At 37.3% G+C, this 23,254-nt stretch overlaps 1 protein-coding gene across 1 annotated transcript in view; it reads right to left on the reverse strand.

Annotated features, from left to right (window-relative positions):
* PLEKHA7 (pleckstrin homology domain containing A7) overlaps positions 1-23,254 on the reverse strand; it is a 150,041-nt gene that overhangs the window by 61,915 nt on the left and 64,872 nt on the right. The window contains exon 4 of the mRNA XM_066320827.1: positions 212-295. Within this exon, the coding sequence (XP_066176924.1) occupies positions 212-295 (84 nt within the window). The remainder of the gene's footprint in view (positions 1-211; positions 296-23,254) is intronic.

The raw sequence follows: 23,254 nt of genomic DNA on the forward strand, positions 1-23,254 counted from the left end.
TTTTTTTGAAGATTTGATAATGACTTTCCTTCAAGTGCTAGCATGGAATCAAAAACATACTATTCACAATGAGAAGCAAAATTTTAAGCACAAACCTCAATTAAATTTTTCTGCAATACTGGAAGAACTGTCAATAAATTAAAGTACTAATCTACTGTAGGTAAATGTGTTAGTGTTTTAGGTTTCTTGACATGGGTATAAAACTACTTACTCTTCTCGTAAAATAAATTCAATATTTTCTGGAGAAACCTGTCCTGTCACAGGATGTCTAAATGACGTGGTCTGCTGATTATGGCTGAAAGGAAAAAAAAAGAAAAAAGGAAAAAGAAAATTAATATTGCTATACTCAGTAAAATACAAATCTCTAAAAGGCAGAACTTTTTATATTGATGCTTTGCTGCTCTATTCCAGAAATTAAACATATTTCTGAGGTACTTCTCAAGTCTGAAATGTTTTCAGCTCCTACCTATGTTCTTGTCGACTTTCCCAATGGCACATTGTGCCATTTAATTATTAAGCAGGTTGATGTTTTAAAAGTAAACTAGTTGCAATCTTTAAGACACACTTGATTTTTATGATTATTTACACCTGGCTGTTACCAGATTATTTAGATATAGCATAAAAATTACACAACACAAATTTCTGACTTGTGTTTCTGTAAATTTCGCAGAATAAAACCAATAAAATAACTTGAAATGCTGCTGCACAACATTTTACACAATTCTTGTTATTTAATGAGGTCACAGAGAGAAATTATGTGGAAGCCATTTCTTGCATGTTTCTTTTCCCTCTAATATGATACTTCTCTAAAGATTTATCTTTACACCTTCATGCAGAGGCCCACATATAACCTTAGCTGTGTGCCTGCATGGTCTATATAAAACAACATTATTTAGTACTTCATCAAAACTGAATTAAAGGGTTTCTATAAACCTTCCTCTCAGAGTGCTATCTATACATTTTGCTGTCCTCTGTGAAACATTTCTTTTCATCAAAGATAAATATCTCACCTATCTGTGAACCAAGCACTCATTTAAGATTCTAAATTTTTTCTGGGTTAACAATTCTTAGGTAAACACCATCCAAAACCAGAACTCACATCAAATGTAGCAAAATACTAACACGCTCTGAGTATGTTCAGAAAGTAAAAATAACAAGACCATTGAAAGAACTGTACCTCTAAGAGGCAAAAATGAAAACTTGATGTGTTTTCCTATTTAGAGGTTTGGAATTCTTCCTCTTGTAAGGCCTATTTGGTTTCAAGCATTACAGATTTGACCCTGCTCTCCAGCATACCAGGATGTCCCCAGCACAGAATAAAGAAATAAAGAAATAAAGATAACATTCTGCTGACTAAAGGGCAGCTAAGAATCAAACAGCTCACAAAGCCATAACATTCCAATGTAAATAGCTCAGGACATGTCTTGATTTAAAAAACAAACCAAAACCAAGCAAACCAAAACCAACCAACCTCTAACAACAACAAAAACCCCACAAACTGCTCACGTTAAGTCCCACTCAGGCCATAAACACAGACGTTTGGCATGTTATAAACTTCCCACCCTTTTCCAACACACCTTGCTACATCAAGTCAGATATAAGGAAACCATACAATGAACACTTCCAATAGTAAGCTGAAAGCTGTAACAACTTATGCAACATCAGAAGGCCTTTTTCCAGCCTCACCTATTACAAAAATGCTCACCCTAGAGCCATTGGAAACTGTGAACAAGATATGGGCTATCAATTCCACTGCACCAGGGATGGCTTTTGCTCCCCAGACTGCTGAGAACTGACCTGTCCTACAGCTGTGGGTTAATAAAGTTTCATAAAGGTTAATGAAGTTTCTAACTCTTCAGTTTTTCCATGAAATCAGATATTTAGAGAAAGTATCTTCAGTAAACACACAGTGCTAACATCTACAAAGTGACCAAGATCTACTTCCTCACAAAACCACTGATGATTATTGTTTTCTAAAAAAGCATAGTGGGAGATTTAATTTTGTGTCTACATCCAAAGAGTGGGATAGGAACTTGAGATGTTTTCACAGAAAACCATAAATAAATAAATTATCACTCTAACAATCTAACTCCATGTTTGTCACAGTCCAGTTTTAAGTTGAAAGCTTTTCCTTTCAAACCAGGCCTGATGCAGCCTGTTAAACCTTAGATGCTTAGGTGAGGACTGCTGTCAAAACAAGTGCAGATGCCTTGTTAGCTTAAAAAATGAAAGTACCTTGCCAGCTATATTCTCCAGTGGCAGAGGAACTGCCAACAAGGTCTCATCTGCAGGCTCTCAGTCATTAATAACTCACTCTCCAATTAAGACTAAGAAAAAGATGTATTCCAGAAGTGCTCTGAGCTTATTCAGGATGGGAAGTTTCCCATTATACCATACTAGCACATACACAAATGCTTTATTCTATCTCAGGAAATAAATTCACCAGAAGATGAATTAGTCCTTTTAGTTGCAAATAAAGAGCAAGTGCATTACCAATAAGACTGAATATTACTTACTAATAATAAAGCTTTCAGCTGGAAAGTAAGCACTTTTTAAAGTATCTGAGCAATGCATTTTAGAACAAGATTGCACGTCAAACAAACACTACAGCAGAGAAACAGAAGGATGGCTCTGTTGCTGCATAAAATGCAGATGGTAACTTCACAGACAAGAAGAGGGCACATAAACCCAAAACTTCCCACAAATCTGCAGCTTCAATCCATAGGACTTCACCGGGAAGAAAGAAATGAAACCCCTGCCACTAACAATTAGTTTTGCAGAACACAGTGGTTTATTTGAATTTGAAAAGTGAGAGTTTAAGTGTTTTGCCTCACAGGACTCATTAAGACTAAGCGATACTATTCAAAACAGCCTATACAACAGATGGCTAATGCCTTGCAACAAGGAATTAGATAGCAGGGAGATTTTCGCTCACAATGAGAGCAGTCAAACATTGGAAGAGGTTGCCTAGCAAGGCTGTGGAATCTCCTTCCTTGGAAACATCCGAAATGTAGCCAGATAAGGCTCCAGGCTACCACAAGCTTTCTAAGTTGGTTCCAACTTTGAAGCTGGCCTGGCTGGACGAGATGGGGTTCAGAGCCTCCTTCCAATATAAATTATTCTGTTCTGTCGTTCTCTGCTGCTCCCTCCATACTTTCTCTGCAAATACAATTGAATTCCCATACCACCTTTGACGCTTTCGCAGTATTTAAATGGATTTATTCCAAAACTATTAGCTTGTTTTCACCAGGATGAGGGAAATTGAATAGTTGCATTTTTAGATGATGATTTTTTGTTGTTGTTTTCATGTCTTTCTAACATTTGCTTAACAGTGATATCTGTTTACACAGCACTGATAACAATAACATCGCCAGTCAGTGTGCTCTAAACTTGTCGCAGTGCAAGTTTTCCTTCCTTTCCAAGCACAGACTAAGAAAAGACCTGGCAGAGTTTTTCTATGGACACAATAGCTACCCAAGAAGTAGTTAATCACCTGTATTTCCTCCAAATGGCAACTACTGAATGTGTTCCTATTGCCCAGAAATCTACCAGGTACAACAGGCACAATAGATGTGCCTTAATAAAAGGGCACGATAAGCTGTTCCACTCTCCATGCCCCTTTTATTTTATTTTTTTTTTCACTAGAGAAAGATGTAATAGCTTCAACAAAACTGGGAAAGGCTTATGATGCTTCACCACGTGAATTCTGAATGCCTTGGAGCTTGCATTAGTACAACACAATACATTTGAAATGCCAAGCTAAGTTTTCTAGCTACCCTACAAATTTTCTGTGTGATCAATTATGGCATTTTTTTTCCCCAGCAACCATCTTTTAATTTTAATAGTTTTATATTATCTTGATTTTGTACAGATACTGGTAATCAGAGTCATGAAAGCAAAGCAAGTATAAAAACATGAAAAATCCACAGAAAATTCATTTATTACTATCTACCACTACCAGCATTACTAAATTACACTACAGACTGTTATGTTACTCTGAATTTCAAAATTCCCACCATTTTCAAAGAACACCACTTTCCAAGGCTAGTAATAGTTAAGATTCATGAAAGAATCACAGTTCAAAATCATTTTCTTTGTAATTAGATACCTCACCACAAACTCCATGAATTCACAGCATGTATACACAACTTTTACCAACATAAGAACTCAGTCACCCACTATCTTGAGAGATGCAAACCAGGCTCTAACCCTATAGTATAATGGAGACAGGCAGGCACTTTTGCTTGCATGGATCCTTTTGCAGAACTCATAGTTAATATGTCTTCAATTAATTTTGTATTTGAGTCAAAGCCAAGTCCTAATTATTAATTTTTGGACATGGCTGATGCTGATGACCTTTCATTTGAAGTGAAGCAAGTGTATAGATTGTCTCTGGAGTAATTTAAATGCACAGGCAGCTGAAACTTGAAATGTGTGAATCCACTATTGATGGAGTCTACATCACATTAACAGCAAATTTATAAGCTGTGAGAAAAATTCATATTGTCATTGGACAGATGCCCTATAAATTAGTACAAGCCATTTCTACAGCATTTATTTTCCAGGCAGGCTGATTCCTTCACACTTACCTATAAGACTAGATGAGCATAAACATCTTTATGTTGAATACCTCAAATGGTGATGACAGTTAAGGGTGGGCACCCACCCACACTTCCATGGGTGATTTAGGTGTGGGTGCAGCTGACAGAAGAACTCGTGCAGTGAAGAACTTTTCAGCCATTGAATTGCTACTCCAAACAGGAGAAAGTGCTTGTATCTAACCAGGCAAACAGCCAGGAATAGTTTGCTTTATTTCATAATATATTTCTGAAATACATCAATGGCTTCAAAATAGTTCCAGCACTGCCTTCTGAGTATTTTTTGGATATTAGCTTTAAGAATTGGTTAGAACAAGTACCAACAAATAGTCCAGGAAAAACAGCACCCTCAAAGTTCTGCAAGCTGGAAGAAAAAGAGAGAGAGAATTTGAAAGGATTAGGAATACTAACTAATTGTATTACTCAAGCAAAAGCACTGACAAGCTGCACATACACAACTCCATCTTTTCAAGACACTGAACATGATCCAATACTTCAAAATAGTAGTGTCTCATCAGAGTATCAGGAAAATCCTTGTCCCACTATAAACAGTGTCCAGGAGACTTTGATAAAGTCAAAATTTCACACACACACCCCTCCCTTAGTTAAATTAGCATCCTAACCTAGAAATTACTCCGTAAGAATCACAGAGTAAAAGTGATTCTCTCAAATCTTACATCCTGCTCACATGAGAACTCGTAAGTGTTTAGTTGTTCAGTCTGAATACAATTCTGTAACTAGCAGCAGTCAACACAAGAGTCTGGGCTTATAAAGACAGATGAAAGGGGACGAGATGGCCTGACACCAGATTTTATCATATTTTCACTTCTGGTAGAAGCTCGCAGATAAGAAGAGTCTGAAACAAACAGTAAAGTGACAGTCACGCTCTCATGTCGTGTCATCCTTCTACCCAGTTCACTGATGATGAGGTTAAATGGGAACTGCAAGTTACCTTGGAAATGAAAAAAAAATCTCTTTTCCTGTCTTAATGAACTACTAAAGATATATGTAACATAGTATCCAGTAGTATCAGCAGGAAAGACTTTGTTAATGAAAATGCTTTTAAGAACGGAACTAATAAAACAATGGCAATCTAATATGGAAAATGCCACGGGAATCACTACAAATATTTTCAGTCATTAAAAGCACAGATAAGAGGATGAATACACTATCATCACAGGATCAACACAGATTTCCATGAGTAATGCAGGCTGAAGTCATCTGCTGATTCACAAATCCTTTTGATGCATAGCATGAGAAACTGTCAGGGGTTTATTAACTCACAAAAACAAAATGCATCCACTGAACTTGAAATTAAAGGGGAAAAGCATGTAAGTCTCAAAGACAAGGAAACCTTTAGAAAAGAAGAATTTGATTCTATTTCATGACTTCTGCAGTTTTAGAAAAATTGTAGTCCCTGCCTTCAAAATCAAAAATTAACTTTAAAACCTCTCTGATAACACAGACACACAAACTATCCATTCTCTAATAAAAAATAAAGTGGTGATATCTTGAAGCAACATGATTTAAAAACCCTGGGTAAAAGCAGCCCATTCTTACATTCCAATATCAACCATAGTGAGGAAGCCACCCAACAAGCAGTGCCACATAAAGATACTATTTTGGAAAAAGTATTTACGGGAAACTTTACACAAAAATATCACAGATCTTAGGGTTTAAGCCATAACAAAACTAGTTAAAATAAAATAGGTGTTCACATCCATAGCATCTAAATTTACCAAAGGAGGCTGAAAACCCTCAGTAGTGCTATTTGAACCTATTAAACTTTGATGCAAAGACATCATACATACAATAGACAACGAAATCCACTTTGTTCTAAATATCAAAGCAAATACAAGCTTTCCAGCATCCAGTTTTCATCTAAGTATCAAACCATACAGTGTAGAAAGTTGAAGCAATTTAACACAACCGCTATAAGAGCTGAATAAAACAGATTTTGAAAACTTGTTCTGCTGCCACACAGGGCATATAACCTCAAAACATTTTATCATCATTGGCTTTTTAATGCCAAAAATGGATTTTAACTTAAGATAAATGTACTCCTGATTTATTATTTATTGAATTTAATCCATAACACAAAAGATGTGATTATCAGAGGACCGTACTTCAGACTGAGACCTTGCTGTGTGTGCCCTCAGACAATGTGGAAATACACTGCCCTTTTCACCTCTCCATAAAATGGAAATGTTTTATCTACCACCTACACCATGGGAATGGCATTTTAATCAAATACAAAATCACAAGTGTCCAGGATGGAATGAAGGAATTATAGCCGGTATCCATCAAGTTGTCCCAGGGCTACAGTCTAGAATACTGAATCCAATTTTGGACTTCCTCATACAGGAAAGGCACCAACAAATCGAAGTGAGTGCAGCAGAGGGGCACTAAAGTGGTCCTGAGCACCTGTGGTGAGGAGAGAGCCAAGGAACCAAGCCCTGCCCAGCTTCAGAGGGCCCTGCCAGCACCAACCAAGAAGGTTCTTCACTGTGGTACCTCACGGGAGCAAGCATAAAATGAAACAAGAAACCTTCAGACTGCTTGGAGGAGAAGCTTCTTCCCCTCGAGGACACAACAGTGTACAGTAGGGATAGCAAAGCATTAGAACAGGCTGCCCAGAGAGGTTGGGCAGTCCCTACCCTTGAGGGTTTTCAACACTAGAGTGGAGGAAGAGCTGAGAAATCCGGTCTGACCTCAGCACTGACCATGGTCTGTGCAGAAGGCTGCAGAGAAGAGCTGAGGCCTCACCCAATCCAAGCTGCCCAACTATCATAAGGCTAGGTACAATTCCTACTAATATCACAAAAGGCAAACAAAACCCAAAACAGGCTAGCAAGTTTCACATAATAGATTTTGCTATGAGAAAAATGTAAAAATTACGTATCATTTACAGAGAAAAACTCAAAAGGGCATTAAAACACGGTTTGTTCCTCCAGTCTTTCATAACACTGTTAATTAACTCCTTCAGCAACTAAATAAATCTGAAGTCCATTTACATTCTACTAATAAATATTCTATTAAAGCAGAGAATTTATGCAGGCTGGGTTCCTGAGCTTTTTATTTGCTAGGACACAAGTTCCAACCAAAGTCTTTCCTAGTCAAGGTCATTCAAAACACCCACGGGTCTGTCTCAGCCCCTCTGTAGCCCTACCCATGTCCTGCACAGTTTCACAGTACTATTGAGGTTCTGACCATAACCCTACAAAGCTCATGCCCCTCAGAAAGCAGGCTACAGAATAAACAGGGATATCAACATCATATTAACTGAATTCATGTTTAGTGTGAAGAAACCACAATCCTCACAGAGCACACCTATTCCTGTGGGTTGGTTGGTTGGTAATGTTTACTGGCATATATATTAATAAAAGTTCCTTCATTAGTAACAAACTGCTCCAGCCTGTGGAAGCCTTGTGGTTAATTGTGAAACCCTTCAAATTCTATTCATCTGCAGCTTAGGAAAAAAAAAAAAAAAAAAAAAGAGGAAAATATTATAGCAACAAAGTTATTTCTTTTGGCTTGTGTGATTCTTGACTGTTTTAAAGGAGTTCCTCCTTCCCCTATCTCACTCAATTCACTGTATTGGATAAAATGCAATGCATCTCCTCCAAAGTTAAGTGCATTTGTAAAATGTTTTTTTTCTTATCAAATCTTAAGTATTAAATGGACTACAGTACTCCTGAGAGGCACATAATACCAAGTTTTTGTTTGAGAGAGGATTAGCAATGCAAGATCATCCTGCCTAGAGCAACAGGTATGAATTAATGGAGCTTTTCAGGCTGACTCTTTGGAGCTGTGAATTACACACCTCATTGCTACTTTCCTTTCCAAAGAAGCCCAGCACTGAAATACTGGCATGTTCTAAAGCCATGACATCAGCATCTGCTCACAGAATGCTACAGCAAATCACACACAGAGCCAAGATTAAGGTTTTAGGATAGGAACTGTCAAACAGATATGGAAAAATCTCTTTCTAGATTATGCACAGTGTATAAAGTACACAGAAAATATCTTCGTAATTCAACAAAAAGCTCAGCAGTACAGAAAAAAAAAGGGAGGATTTATTGCTATACAACTATAAAGATACAAAGCTACCTGAAGTTGATTATTTCAGTATACCTTGCCCAAAGAAACAACCCACAGCCAACCTGATCTTACAAAAATGTAGAAATACTCAGTGGCCTCAAGTAAGACAAGCACAAAAACTCCTCAGACATCTCCAAACACCCACAGAAATATTCCGGTAGCGTTCTTTTCTTTCGCATCTACAGAATGGAAAATATGCTAAAATATACATGACACTACTAGACAACATTTATACAATGAAGAAAAAATACAATCATTAGTACCATTTCAATACTGTACTAAGTAATTCCAACCTCTAAAACATCTTCAGTTTAATTCTCATTATTTGGTGCAAATGCAGAAAGCCAAACAAACTTTTGAAAATTAACTACTTTAGTGTGTGTAACTCCAGAATGTTCTTTGCTAAACACAAACCAATTAAGTCACTCTCCAGAAATACAACTATTTTCAGTTGTCCAGCGTCACCACTCCAGCCCCCAACTCCTCACTATGTAATCAAAGCATGTCAGGTCATAATATAACCTGCAGCAGTGGATTAATAACAATTTACATTACTGGCATAAGTTATGCTGAGTTTAGTGTACTGGATGTCACATTTTTTACATATACAGTTTAATGTACTGGATGTTCACATTTGGTATGTGAACCAAACATAAATGAAACTGAATATAACTCTCATATAATAACATTCTGTGCTACATTTCCTGAGTCAACACATTGCACTGTCAGAAGGTGAAAAATTGAGAATAAAATAATACAGTAAAATTCAATGGCAAGGGGGGCACTGAACCCAGCCACAGAAGAAACATTTGCATTTTCTTAATGTCACTAAGACACATTAACAGTGCCCAAACAACCAGTTCAGAAATAGTCCAGAGTACACACAACTGATGACAATATGTAGATTTAGTGGCTAAGGAAAATAGCACAAGTAATGCATCAAGAAGCACACTTTCACTCTTCCTGTGCTTAAGCTAGCAAACACACTTGTAAAATGACCTTGTTGGTTTTCTGTGAAGTGGCTCAGAGGTTTCATTTAGATTAGCAAACATGTGTATGCATTATTAGATACGATGCAGTCATCTGGGGACAGCATGAGGCTTCAAAATTGGTTCTGAATGACACTCTGCAGGAAACCACATTATTCCATTGGAGAAGATGAAAATCCCTTCCTTAGGCATGGAGACTGCTATTCTTTATTAAAGGAACTGGAAAGATGAAGCAACTACTATCTTTCACAATATGACTGGAAGTGAACAACCGCACAGGACGGCCAAAATGCCAACACAGACAAAAATCAGGCTCCTCAGCTCCAGGGAGCAACACTGCAGCACAACCCAGCCAAAAGCCAGCTCTTAGCACATCACTATCTATAGGGGAGCTATCAGCTGCATTCCTCCTGGGCCGCTTGAGCAGCATGCTGTGGCCTCTTGGCCTGGTTCTTGTCCTGTAGCTCCAGAGCGGTGTGGCCCCAGCAGAGCCCTCCCTTGTCACCAGAGTGAAGCCAGTGCAGAAAACACCTCCAAGGGCACAACAGTGCTGTTCCTGCTGCTTTGTCACCAGGGGACCCACAGCCTGCACAGCTCCACGGCATAGCTCACATCACTGAGCATCAGACACATGCCCTTAAACCAGACCTCAGCCAGGCAGCTGCAGCAACAACCACCTCCCTGTCACCTTGGCAGCACACGGACAAGCTCTCTGCCACGTCCCCAGACTGTGAGGACAGTCCCATGGGGGTCACTTCCCGCCCTCAAGGCATCCCCCCGTGTGATGCTGTCAAACAACAGGTCCAGGGCAGAGCAGAGGCACCCCTGGGACTGCAGGTCTCTGCTGGGCTGGCTCCCCCTGGCAGCCCAGGCACAGGCAAGGGCAGCGCTGCAGCAAGAGAAGCTGCCAGCGGGAGAACTCTCACACTGCTGACAAGGCCTGGGGTGAGAACGGGATTAGAGACTCAAAGAAATTCCAAAAAGACTTTTTCAGATCCTGCATTAAGTCCTTTCAATGCCAAGAAAGCCTCTATCAAGCATGTGACTGAAACTTGGCAGCTAAGGGGGGTGAAGTAACTTCACATGAAATAATATTTGTTCTTTAGGTAATTATTTAACAGAACATATGATGATAGAATGCCTTTGAAAAATGTAGATCTTTAAACTTACAGAAAACTTTGTAATCTCTTGAAAATACAGGTATTAAATAGTCCTTCACCACCCTGGGAGCTAATTTTTTTCCCTTTCAGATACAGCAAGAACAAAAATAAAGTGCTCCAAAGCATATGACTGAACAGAGCCAGACTAAGAGTTAGACAGTTCTGGTAAATTCACAGCAACATATAGTAAAAAGGTTTATATTCAATGCTAACTTTTAAAATGCAAACACTCCAAGTCTACCATGACAAGTATCATATGCATTAATACTTAATCAAAAGGATTACAAGCAACACAATACCTTTCCATGCTTTCATTAGTTCCATTGTATTCTAATTTACGAACAACAGAAATGTCAAAAATAACTTCTCTGAATATGTGCTGTCCCTGAAATAAAACTCAGTAGACTACAATTGCAGAGTCTACTTTAAAACAAATAAGAAAATTGAAACTGAATTAAGAAATCAGATGACTGATTTCTGCTGAATAAGTCTTCCCTTACACAGTGATTTTGCTTTGAAGTTATATTCATCAGTTTTGCATTATAAAGTTGAAAAAATTTGAATTCATGGCATAATGAATTTCACTTATTTTGGAAACCGGGCTGGGACTCAGAAATAAGTCTTTACAGAGAAATTAAGTTCTCCCTCAAGAAAAGCGAAAGAAGTGTCTGGATTTGCGGTATCTGAAGTTTTTCTGCATCATTAACAGATTAAAGAAGTTAATGGTTTTGGCAGTACTACATGGGAATTTGAGAGATCAGGATTCAGATTTTAGCTCTGAAGCAAATTTCCTGTACAGTCTTCCTTTTTATATGAAATCATCATTTTATTAAGACCTTCAAAAGAGAGAAAACGTGCCTACCAATTTAGACTCTCAACTTCATTTGCAGCTTTCAGGATGCTACTGCAGTACATACAAGTAAAAACATTCATTGTTTTTCAATAGCAGAAAGCACTACTTCAACCTTTCCAAAGAATTCCAGCAAAGCTGAGAAGAGAGAACAGGTTGAAACTCCTGAATCTAGATAAACAAGACACACTGCAGCCTTCCAGATTAATCATTTATGCATTTACTGCATAAATGATTATTTATCGTAATGAACAATCATTTAGAAAATCTCTCCCAGTGTCTAGAACTTTGTTCTTCAAAATATTTTCATCCAACATAAAATCATCTTTATTCTGAAAACAACATTTTGGCAACATCAGAGCTCTTTTCACTTCAAGAACTAATTGTATGGATGTGGGAAGAAGGCGGTTGCCTTTCCTCCTCCTGTACTCTTTCAGAGCTGTGAGGTAACACACTGTAAAACAGGATACGACTGTACAAGCATAATGAATCCTAATGCATTGCAACACCCACAAAGCAAGTTCAGCAAAATTACTTGGCAAGATTAAACTGCCAGTGCACTTCTTCTGAACTGAACCAATTAATGCCACCTGAAAACTTGCATCTCTAAATATAAGTCTCTCCAAAACTAAGCTCAGTCTGAGATGAACTTTCCTACACTATTTAATATCTTTCTGCTCAGTTACTTTCTAGTCTCTCTAAACTTACTTCACTCAGGTACAACTTATAAATAACCACACTGAAACATCATGTTCAGCCTAACATGACCCAGAAATTGTTTGCTTCTGTAGTATCATAGATTGACATTTTATTACTGTTCTTTGTAAACCATCTAAGAATCTAAACCTAAGCCATTGACGTTAATACAACAGATTTAATTCCAGAAGCAATGAGTGGCAATACTGATTCATCTCAAAGGACAACACTAGAAAGACACAACCACATTGCAATGCAAATTGGTGTCAAATCAAAGTGAAAGGAGGGAAAAGGTCCCATTTCTGAATACAAATACACTCTCTCTAGGAAAATTTAAACATAAGTTCATTGTTCTTAATTGTATAACACAGATTTTGTTTTCTATCCAGTATTCTGGGGTTCTCACATTATATGCCATAACTTCAAGCTTTAATGCCTCTGAATTTAATTACCATTAGAGAGCTCAAAAATCCTGCAAAGACCATGTGCATATTCTACATTCCTTGGATGTGGCAAGGTTTGCAGAATAAGATATTGTATTCTAAAGACATAAAGAGCAGCTTGAACTTTTTGGCACCTTAAGATGTTTGGTTCTAGATTCCTTACATACTTGTTTTCATTCTCAAATACTTCTATTGACATAAATATAGGCATGAGAACTACAAAATAGACACAAAAACTATTTTGTTGATGCCTTAGAAAATTACAAGTGAGAGTCACAGTGGGAAGGAAAGAAACCTCACTAACGTTCCATTTGGAAACAGACAGTATTTTGGAAATAGAGTTTTGTTTTAAGTAACAGGATCTAAAGAAAGTAAACAATGTAACTGATTAAAGTTCCACCAGGAATGTTTGTGACTACTCAGCACGCCCTGTAGGGAAGGACAACAAAAGAAAGGTATCAGCCAGGTACTTTGCTACGAATTGTGTGAGAGCCCATCCCCCTGCATCTTGTACTGAAAACTTGCCAGAAGAAAAAGAAAAAAGAGCCTTGACAGCAGGACTAAGAATCATGTTGTTTCCTAACAGTCTTCCCCAGAAGTTTACCCAAAGGAAGAAAAAACATGTACTCTTTTCTACTAAGTGATCTTACCCTATCCATAAAATCATAAATGCAAGGATGGTGGTTCAATTTTGAAGGTATTTTCTGCTATAGCTAAAAGCAAATTCATAAAGAAAAAAGAAATAATCCATATCCATGCCATGTAACACCAACTATTTTTGGAAGCAAGGAACATTCACCTAACGCCAAGTGGTGTGTATCAAAGACACATGCAAGATGCCACATTTCTAACTGCTTACCAACAGAAGAATAAAAAGGTCATTAATAAGCCAAGCAACAAATACAAGGGAATAATTGAACATTTTCAAGGACTGTCCTGTGAGCTGCATTAATAGTTTATATAACCTGACCTCCATTAGATGCTTGTAGAATTGATACGTCTGTGTATTTGGTAGAATAGGTAAAGAGGTCACTCAAGACAATAGAAGCACACATTAGCTCTACTGTTACCTTACATAACTGCTAAAAAGCTAGTGTACTTTTCAGCTGGAGCCTATTAAACCAGCCCTCAGGTAAAGTAATAGGATGCTTATCCTGTAAGTAATGTCACTCCAATGTAATGACCACAGAATCAGAAGGGTTTGCACTGCAAGGGACCCTATAGATGACTGATTTCCAATCCCCTGCCGTGGGCAGCACGCCTCCCACTAGGACAGGTGGGTCAGAGCCCCCCCCAATCTGTCCTTCAACTCTTCCAGGGATGAGGCATCCAAAACTTCTCTGGGCAACCCATTCCAGTGGCTCACTACCCTCACAGTAAAGAATTTCTTCCTAGTGTTTAATCTAAACATGCCTTCTTTCAGTTTAAAGCCATTACCCCACACTATCACCTCATTCCAATAATGAGATTATCCTCAACTATAAGTTCCCTGGAGCCTTCTTCAGGCTGAACAACTCCAACCCTCTCAGCCTTCCCTCTTGCAGGAGGTGCTCCAGCCCTCTGACCACCTTCACAGCCTCCCTCTGGACCCACCTAAGCTGGAAAACTACCCTGAGAGCTCAGAAACCAACTACTACCTGAAATTACCATGAGTGGCTGGACTAACAAAAAAATTACATGTCCTTCATTAGGCACATGGTATTGCAACACACAGAGCTCAGGTCACAGGACTTTCCCTTAGGCAAACAAAATTCCAGCAACTGAAGAAAGTCACAGAAACAGTGGAGAGATTTCCCTTGCTTCCTAATCCTCTACAACTGAGATGTTCTCTTCTGCTCCTTGAACTCCCAACTGTCCCCTCGGGCTCAAAGTACAGGTAGTTCCAGTTCTTCATAGAATTATCCTGTCCTCTTCCTCACACAACAACTAATGTATAACAATATTATAATCGAATTATAAACATATAGGTTATATTAATGCATAATTATACAACATTTACAATCCAGATCACTATATATTCATAAATTCACTAATCAAAACCAAAGTGTTAACTGACCTATGAGATTCCAAATTAAGGCAGACTTTTTAAGATGCAAAAAATTCAGAATGCAGAATGTGGGACATTAGCAGCAGTAGTTGTATCTACGAATTAAATCTCAATGGTATCAATTAGCAGATTTCTCAGGAAATAATTAAAATGGGATTCTCAATTCCATTTTCACAACACCACTTTAACAGCAACCTCCATAATATGAGAGAATCTTGGAAAACTTTTCATTTTAAATCTTCTCAGGGCCTGTATTTACAGCATTATTTTGCAAATATGTTTCAGACATTCCTATCTCCAAATATCATAGCAACACTGCATGTATTGCTTCAGGCTCTTCCACCCCCAGTCTCTCTAAACTCTTCACCCTCCAGCAGGATTTTCCCCATGCACCACTTTTAATCCAAACAGACTGTCATAACACTGGGGTCACTATAGAAATCCTGAACTACCAGCACAGACAGCAGAGACACATTCTATCTTCCAAAAACCAGCTGAAGTTCAAGACACATCCATCTCAACTTTCTCAAGAATATTTTCCAACAACTTTTTACATTCTTCATTCATGGAGAACTATCAACATCTGCAACAAGCTGGCACCAAAACATAAAGAGAAAACTAGAATGTAAGCCCTTGAGTTGCAAAATAACATTGCTCTGGCACACTTTCTCTTCCTTATTGTATTTTCTTCATCTCTTCCTTTTTACTTATTGAGATGTTTCCATTCACAATATTTTCTTGTTACTGAAATGTCAGAATGACCAAAGAGAGAAAACTGCACTACAGCGTCTCTGTATTTCCATTGTGGAGTTTCTAAGAACAAACTTTAACAGCAAAAAAACATGAACAAAACACTTCTTGCAACTAAAACCATATAACTTACTTTAACATCCACAAAGCCCTGAACTATAGCAGGTAACACTTGCTAATAATAAATTAAGAATTACTACAAAGCAGGAGGCAAAGTACAGATTAAGGTAGAAGCTGTAAAATGCCAATTTTTCCATCTAATATTTTTGTAGTTAAAAGTCTAATCACATTATTTTAACTGGCAAGAAGCAGAGTTCCTGTAGAGGACTAAAGAATGAAGTATGAGTTACAGGCCCTTATTATTATCTTCCAGTGTAAAATATGGTTATTTTACACAAAAGGCAGAGATCACATTGTTTGCTTACTGGATCACAAAGCAGCTTCGCCTCATACTGCCTATATTCACATTTTTAAATAACCTATTTTGAAATACTTCCATTTATTTTTGTTTAAATGACAAACTCCTGTGTGCATTCTTCTCTTGTGTACCAGAACAGAATCAGCTACTCTATTTTCTGAACTAGTACTCTGTATGTTATTCGAATGAAAATGCCAAGAAATTACTCATCACACTAAAAACTCCCTTAATGGAAAGTAATTATAATGGTCAATATGACTGTAGTATCAGAGGTATTTTTCCTAGTAAGAAAATAAAGCACACCACAGTTCAAAACACAAAGCAGTTTAAAACAAGCAAACAAAATATTGCTTAGAATTAATTAACCAGAAAGTGTATTATCTTCATAAGGAAGGGAAAAATTTCTGCACAGACAGAAGCCACAATTACCAAGGAACAGCAAGACTTCTACAACAGTGAAATAATAATACCCTTTGCATAGTTGAGACACATTAATGGTATCCTAAAAGTCTAAATTACAACCTTGGTAATAGTTAAACTACTTCATAGACCAAAATAAATCCATACGAATGAAACCTGAAAAAACTGAGATGGCATTTGCCTACTACAATGTATAAACTGATTACAGTTGTGATCTGTGAACAATGTAAAGACATGCCTTAGTTCAAACACTTCAAACAGGAGAACTCACACTTCTCAGTGTTTGCAGAATTAAGATCAACGGACAGCAAGCAGTACATCTCCTTCTGTCAGTCTGAAAAGGATTCTTACATACAATTTTTGCAAAAATAGATCTTAAATATCATTAGCCCCAGGAAGAGTTAAAACAGAGAGTGGTAATCTTGGGAAGTGTAAGTCTACTGAGAGAATATACAGAAAGCAATGATACCTAAAGCTTGTAGGCAGTAAAAAAATACACTTCAGTGCTCTTAATGTAATGTACTTAACCTCATGTTTAAACAGCGCTTTTCATGTAAGAACATGTTCTGAATCACTGAGCTCATAAAATCGTGAATCAGAAGCAAACAGAAAAAAAGGCTTTCAACATCCTCAGTTCACTTCTTCCTCAGCAAATGAAACCGAACCCCTGTCATGGTTTATCAAGCACAGAATGACAGTTCAGATCTAAGATATTTGATCACCTCTGAGAAAAATTTGGTCAAATGCACAATTATGAAGATTTCATTGCATAGTTTCAATGGATTTTTCCTCCAGTCTTTCAGCAGTCTTTCAGCTCATCTACTAGTTCAGTGACAGTCTGCACAAAACAAATTTTCCTGAACTACTATGTGGCCCAAACCAAAAATTAAAATGCACCTCTCCCCCAAAATATGTTTACAGGTACTTTTTCTTGTACTTTTATAGATACATATGCAAAAAGAAACATACACGTAAGATATGCACATGTAGGAACATATTTGCACACTTCAGGTTTTCACCTTGAAGCTCTAGTAATTTCTGAAATTACACAGATTTCCTGAAGATTAAAGTTCTCAAAATGCTCCAAGTTGATCTTTTACACACCTAGTAGCAGCATGTAGGTTTTGACTACGATGCCCTCCATGCAATAAAGGTATCAAGGCTGTCAAATTGCACCACTGAAAATCCAAGAGAAACCTTCAATTCAGCTGATTATCAGAAAGCTGATACATCAGTAAGCCAATATAAATTAATTCACACCTACCGATAGTAAGAACATGAACTCAGTCAGCCAGCTGAAAGCATAATAATGATGTTTGGGAAGAAAAAATTTCCCCTAAAACAGCTCTCAGAACTTAAAGAAAGTATCTTATATTTGAAGAAACCCAGATATCTGGTAATAAGGATGCGTGTGACTGGATTACTATTTGGAATTCAGAGTTTTAAGACAAACACAAACTTCAGTGCAGCACTACCTGATACAAACACAATTGTACCGTGAAAATCTCACTTCCCTCGTAATCTAAAATAATGGAATTTACAGGGATAAAAGCACTGTAGAAACTGTAAAATCAAGAATGCATAATTTCCCTTGCTGAGTATGTAATGTTCACCACACGTTTTGAAAACCCAGTGAAGAAACCCTATTTTGTCCTGAAATCCTTTCTGAAATACTGCAACTGTTCACAATGAAGCTCTGAGTAGCAATTACTCACTTTTGACTTGTCACTCAATTGTCACCATGACAACAACAAAAACCTTTTCATGCCTGGAGAAGACAATAGGAATTTTAATTGCTGAAATTCATTCTGCTGACAGTTGGAGTGAAACTAAACTCTACTTTCTAAAATAAAATTATAATACCAATTTAAAATTGCAAGAGTAATAGGATTTTTTTCCTCTTGAACATCCTGCTCTTTGTATTTATTTCCTCACGTTCAGATTTAGTACTTGCCATTTATCAAATACTTCGGTGAATATGATCTTCAGGATGGCTGGAAGAGTATTATTCATGGCAATGCAAACTAAGATTTGTCATTCACCTCAGCAGGAAATCTCAAATGTTTATCAGGGATTGATTGTCCAAGCCAATACCCCCACAGATTGGTTGGTTACCTGCAGAGGAGTGGAGGCAAAGCTGAGGCAAGATTTCTCTTGGTTTTTCTAGTCTTGGGGAAAAAAAATGAAAAAAACAATTATAAATGCAGATGTGGGCTTTTTAAAATATAATGGGTTAAATATTGTTTAAAAAATTAATTAAAAGGCATCATGGATTGAATCCTGCAGATTCTTAAACGTAAGTCTCTACCTTGACAGGGCTATTCATTGCTCACAGCATGCATAAACAATTCTGGGGATTAGAAAATATTTTCAGTTCCCTGCTAAAAATACTCAAGTGGATAAAAAGCAGAATGCTTGGTGTTAATTCTTCTCCATGCTACCACGAAGTACAAACTATAGAAGTTATTTATACAATCACATAGCCATGTTTGTCTCCAACAAACTGGAAAATGAATACACCTTGATAATGTCATAATTTGCTGTTATTTGTAGCTGTTCCTGTGCCTATCATCAAACAACAACATTTAAAGAAAATTCTGAACATCAATCAAGTAGCAAAGGACCAGTGGAGTTGACTTTTCTCAGCAAACTGATATTTTTCTACCAGAAGAACATCCTTTTGTGAAGAGTTAGTGTTGGATTAACAAAGTAAAAACTTGACTTCTTGGCCTATATCTACCATGACATGTCCTATCAGGAAACATTAAAAAAATAAAGTTATATGATGCAAGAATATACAAATTAGGATAAAAATGCAAAATTATGGTAAAACTAATAGTCATTCATGTTTCAGAAAATATCAATCAATTGACAATGTAGATAGATTGCCCGGAAAGGCAAAAATCCCATTTTCTTTTGATGTTAAAGATATGTGTTCAACAAGAGAAGAAAAAAAAAACCCATCAAACAGGACCACTAAGCATTCAGTTTGCATTATGCAAACAAAATTCATACAGATTCAGAATTACAGAAAAGACCTCTGAGATCATCGAGTCCAACCTATGAGCCCCACCATGCCAACCAGACCATGACACTGAGTGCCACATCCAGTCTTTCCTGAAACATCTCCTAGGACGGTGACTCCACCACCTTCCTGAGTATCCCATTCCAACGCTCAATCACTCTTTCTGAGAAGAAATTCATCCTGATGTCCAGCCTAAACCTTCCCCGACACACCCTAAAACTGTGTCCTCTCATCTTGTGGCTGGTTGTCTGGGAGGAGAGAGCTGACTACAACCTCCTTTCAGGCAGATGGAGTGAGTGATAAGGTCCCCCCAAGCCTCCTCTTCTCCAGGCTAAACACCCCCAACCGCAATAGGAAGAACAAAACAAATCAACAGAAGAAAAGCACGTGGGAACAAAGCAAATATTCTGATACCACAGCATGTCCTTAAGAACTGTGGACTCAACCCAGAAAGATCTTCTAGCGAAAGATTTGCAAAACAAATAATGAAGAAGGACACCTGGAAAGCATAAATTCCTACAAGATTTGGGCTCAATGGGGAACCTGTTCCATAAAGTGAGAAAGAGTAACTTTTTATTCTGATCAGTAAGACCCTGACATGACTGAGAAGGCAGCATTAAATGGAGAATGATGATTTCATCATTGATCTCTTGAAAGTAAACGACATTGCAGGAAACTTGAAATTTTGGGAGGATGCATAAAATCAAAGATTTGAGGAATTCATGTCTGAACCAAACATCCTCACTAATACCACAAATAGTACCGACAGCACTGCACTGAAGCCAAGTACTTCACAAACATTGCAGAAGCCTCCAAAATGTCTAGAAATAACTTTTTCACAGGAAGTGATTTAAACCACGAAATCATTAAAAGAACACAGATGGCAAAAAAAATCCTGTACACGTTAAAAAGTACATGGCTGTTAGATAAAATACATTTTAAAAATTTCATCTTAGTATTCAACTTCCTACATAGCTCAATGGTTTGGTTTATTATTTTTTCTAAGTCAAGGGCAGCATTTTTATTGTCATCCAGAACTCATCAAGGAACTCAATGAAGTAGCAAATCATTAAAATAGACTATTCTTAGAAAACATGTATGTATTTTTCTACCAAAAAGAAGTGTCCTTCTATGAAGAGTTAGTGCTGAATTGCTTATTACTCCAAGGGCAAGGAATGGTAGGGAGCCAAAGCCCTTTATTTCTGCATACTGTTCCAAACTATGATGAAGCAAGAGTGATGACTGCCTTTCTAAAATGCATAATTTAACAACAGCAGGCTTATTCACACAACCTAGCAAGTTCTACAGGCAGAATGCTCTAAATCAGCACCAAAAAAAAAAATTCTAGCATGTGTACTGATTAGAAAAAATCAACTAAATAAAAATCTATACAATTAATAACCTGTATTTACTTTGTTTAACTTGTCATACTAAAGAAGTTAAACATTTAAACCAGTAGAGACTTTCTATAACCAACATTGATTTCAATCAAATTTCCTAAAGCAACCAAACAACACAGGAGAGCTCCTGGAATTATTTACATCAATACCTTGAATCCAGACTGGGTTGGATAAAGACAGTAAACCACTTACATAGTACCCGAATAGAGGCTTTTATGAAATATTAAGGTATTCAATCCTTTTCACAAAAGCCTCACTTGATAGCAAGTGACAGCATCAATCGAAAAATCCAAGCCTTTTTAAGAAGGATTTTAAGAAGTGTCAGACCCAGCTATTTGTCTTAGAGCTGACCATTCATAGTTGTGCTTACTAGGAAGAAACACAGAGATGTGCGAGTTATTTGTGCTACAATATATCCCATCAGCTAAGATGCAGGGGAGTTCACTCCAGCAATGGGTAAGATTTTCTAGAGCAGCAAAGTAAAAAAAGATCAGAATTCAAGATGAACAATCCACAGCGTGACAGTGGTTCTAGAGCAGTATCTTTAGAAATAACCATTAAAACAATAATAAAATAACAAGTTGTATATACACACACAAACTCATTGTATGTTCTCTCCCACAGTAAAATTTGATCCTGTGTTAAACCTTAACCAGCATCCCAAGCTGGGTGAGAAGGGAGTGATCTTAGCTCCATGGAAATTCACTGTGGTCGTAACTGAAGACAAAGCATCCCTGAAAGCCAAATCTAAAATCAAGGAATAAACTTCCATCCTGCCAACTACCTAATTATTGCCTTAAATCACTCCAAACATTTTCCTGGCTATCTTTAGCACTCTGACTTGCACCTCTATCATATCCCATCTACATAATACATAAAAGGGATAAGAACAATTCTGTTACTGCAGTCGTTGGCCTTCCTCCGTTCTGGGAAAGAGACTTCATCTATTAGCAATAACTAATTACGTTTGTGCTCTACAGCACTTTTATGTTAGATTCCTTATATTTTAAAATTCATTAATAAAATTATGAAGTGATGGAAGCCACTATCCACTACCAACATGAACTCATAATATTAAACTAAAACAAGAAGAGCCAATAAGCCAATTCCAATTTTATTTGTTGAATTATAAAACCCTCATATTTAGCAATTTCTCAAATACTGTGAATGTTTCATAGAAGTTTGTTCTACGCACAGAAGCATTTAACTTCTGTTGATCAGAATGAAAAGCACTAGTTTTACTAGCAGAAAGGAGAACTGACTCAGGAGCAGCTGCTTCCAGACACCAATATTATTAATCACATTAATCAAGCTACTGGAATTATTTCAATAATTAGCTCATTTTCCTGGCGGATCTTAAAGAATTTCCAAAATCACAAACATCTGGATACACGTTATACACAGCAAGTAACATTTCAGTAACAATTCAGCATGGACATTAGATTTTTAAAGATACAAAATTTCAGCATGTGGTATATAGGGAAAGCAAGTTACGAGTTAAAACTACAACCACTGTTTCGGAAGTAGGAAATGAAAAATAATGCACATTTTATACTCTGCTCTGTAGTTGGAAATGTCAATATTTAGAGAAAAAGTTCTCCTTCATTTACACCACAAAATTATTTGCCTCAAGACTGTACTCAGACATACCAGCTGAGTTGCTGTTGCTCTCATGTAAGTGTCATTTGGCACTACAACCAGAGTTGAAAATCTTTTGCTCTTCACTAATCAAACAAAAGAATTATCTCAAGGAATTAATCCATTTATACTCCTAGTGATTACTTAGTGATGACCCTGCATCCATCACATCAGATCCCTGTGTAATTTGATGCAAACACCAAAACACAGCGATCCAAACAGGCAGGAAACAGACAACACATTTTCTGAAACACACTGAAGGGCACTGGTACTTTGCAAAACACAAGTGTGTTGTACATTACCAAAGTAAGGCTAAATTAATTCCATTTTCATTTAAAAACAAACAAACAAGCACCCATCAAAACAAACAGAATAAACCAAAGAAGGGCAGCAGAAGACCAAGCTGGATGGGAAGCACAATGGTAGATATAGTCAGGACACAGGGAAACAATCTTCATCTCCTCAAGCACCATTTGTGTGACTGCTGCTGATCCCACTACTTGGGCAGCAATTTTCCAGAAGAGTGCAAAACATCTGCTTAGGCAACCACCAAATTACCAATCACATCTGACAGAGGTAGTAAAACCATGGGGGGGTTGTGAAAATGTTAATTGATGTGCATGCAGCAGTTTTGCAGTTGTCTGATATGAATACTGAGAAGTCACCTTTGTCTTATGGGTATCTCCTACTTCTGCTTTCTGTCCTGGTTATCACCAAAG

This window comes from Sylvia atricapilla, chromosome 6, assembly GCF_009819655.1.
Source record: "Sylvia atricapilla isolate bSylAtr1 chromosome 6, bSylAtr1.pri, whole genome shotgun sequence".
Taxonomy (NCBI): domain Eukaryota; kingdom Metazoa; phylum Chordata; class Aves; order Passeriformes; family Sylviidae; genus Sylvia; species Sylvia atricapilla.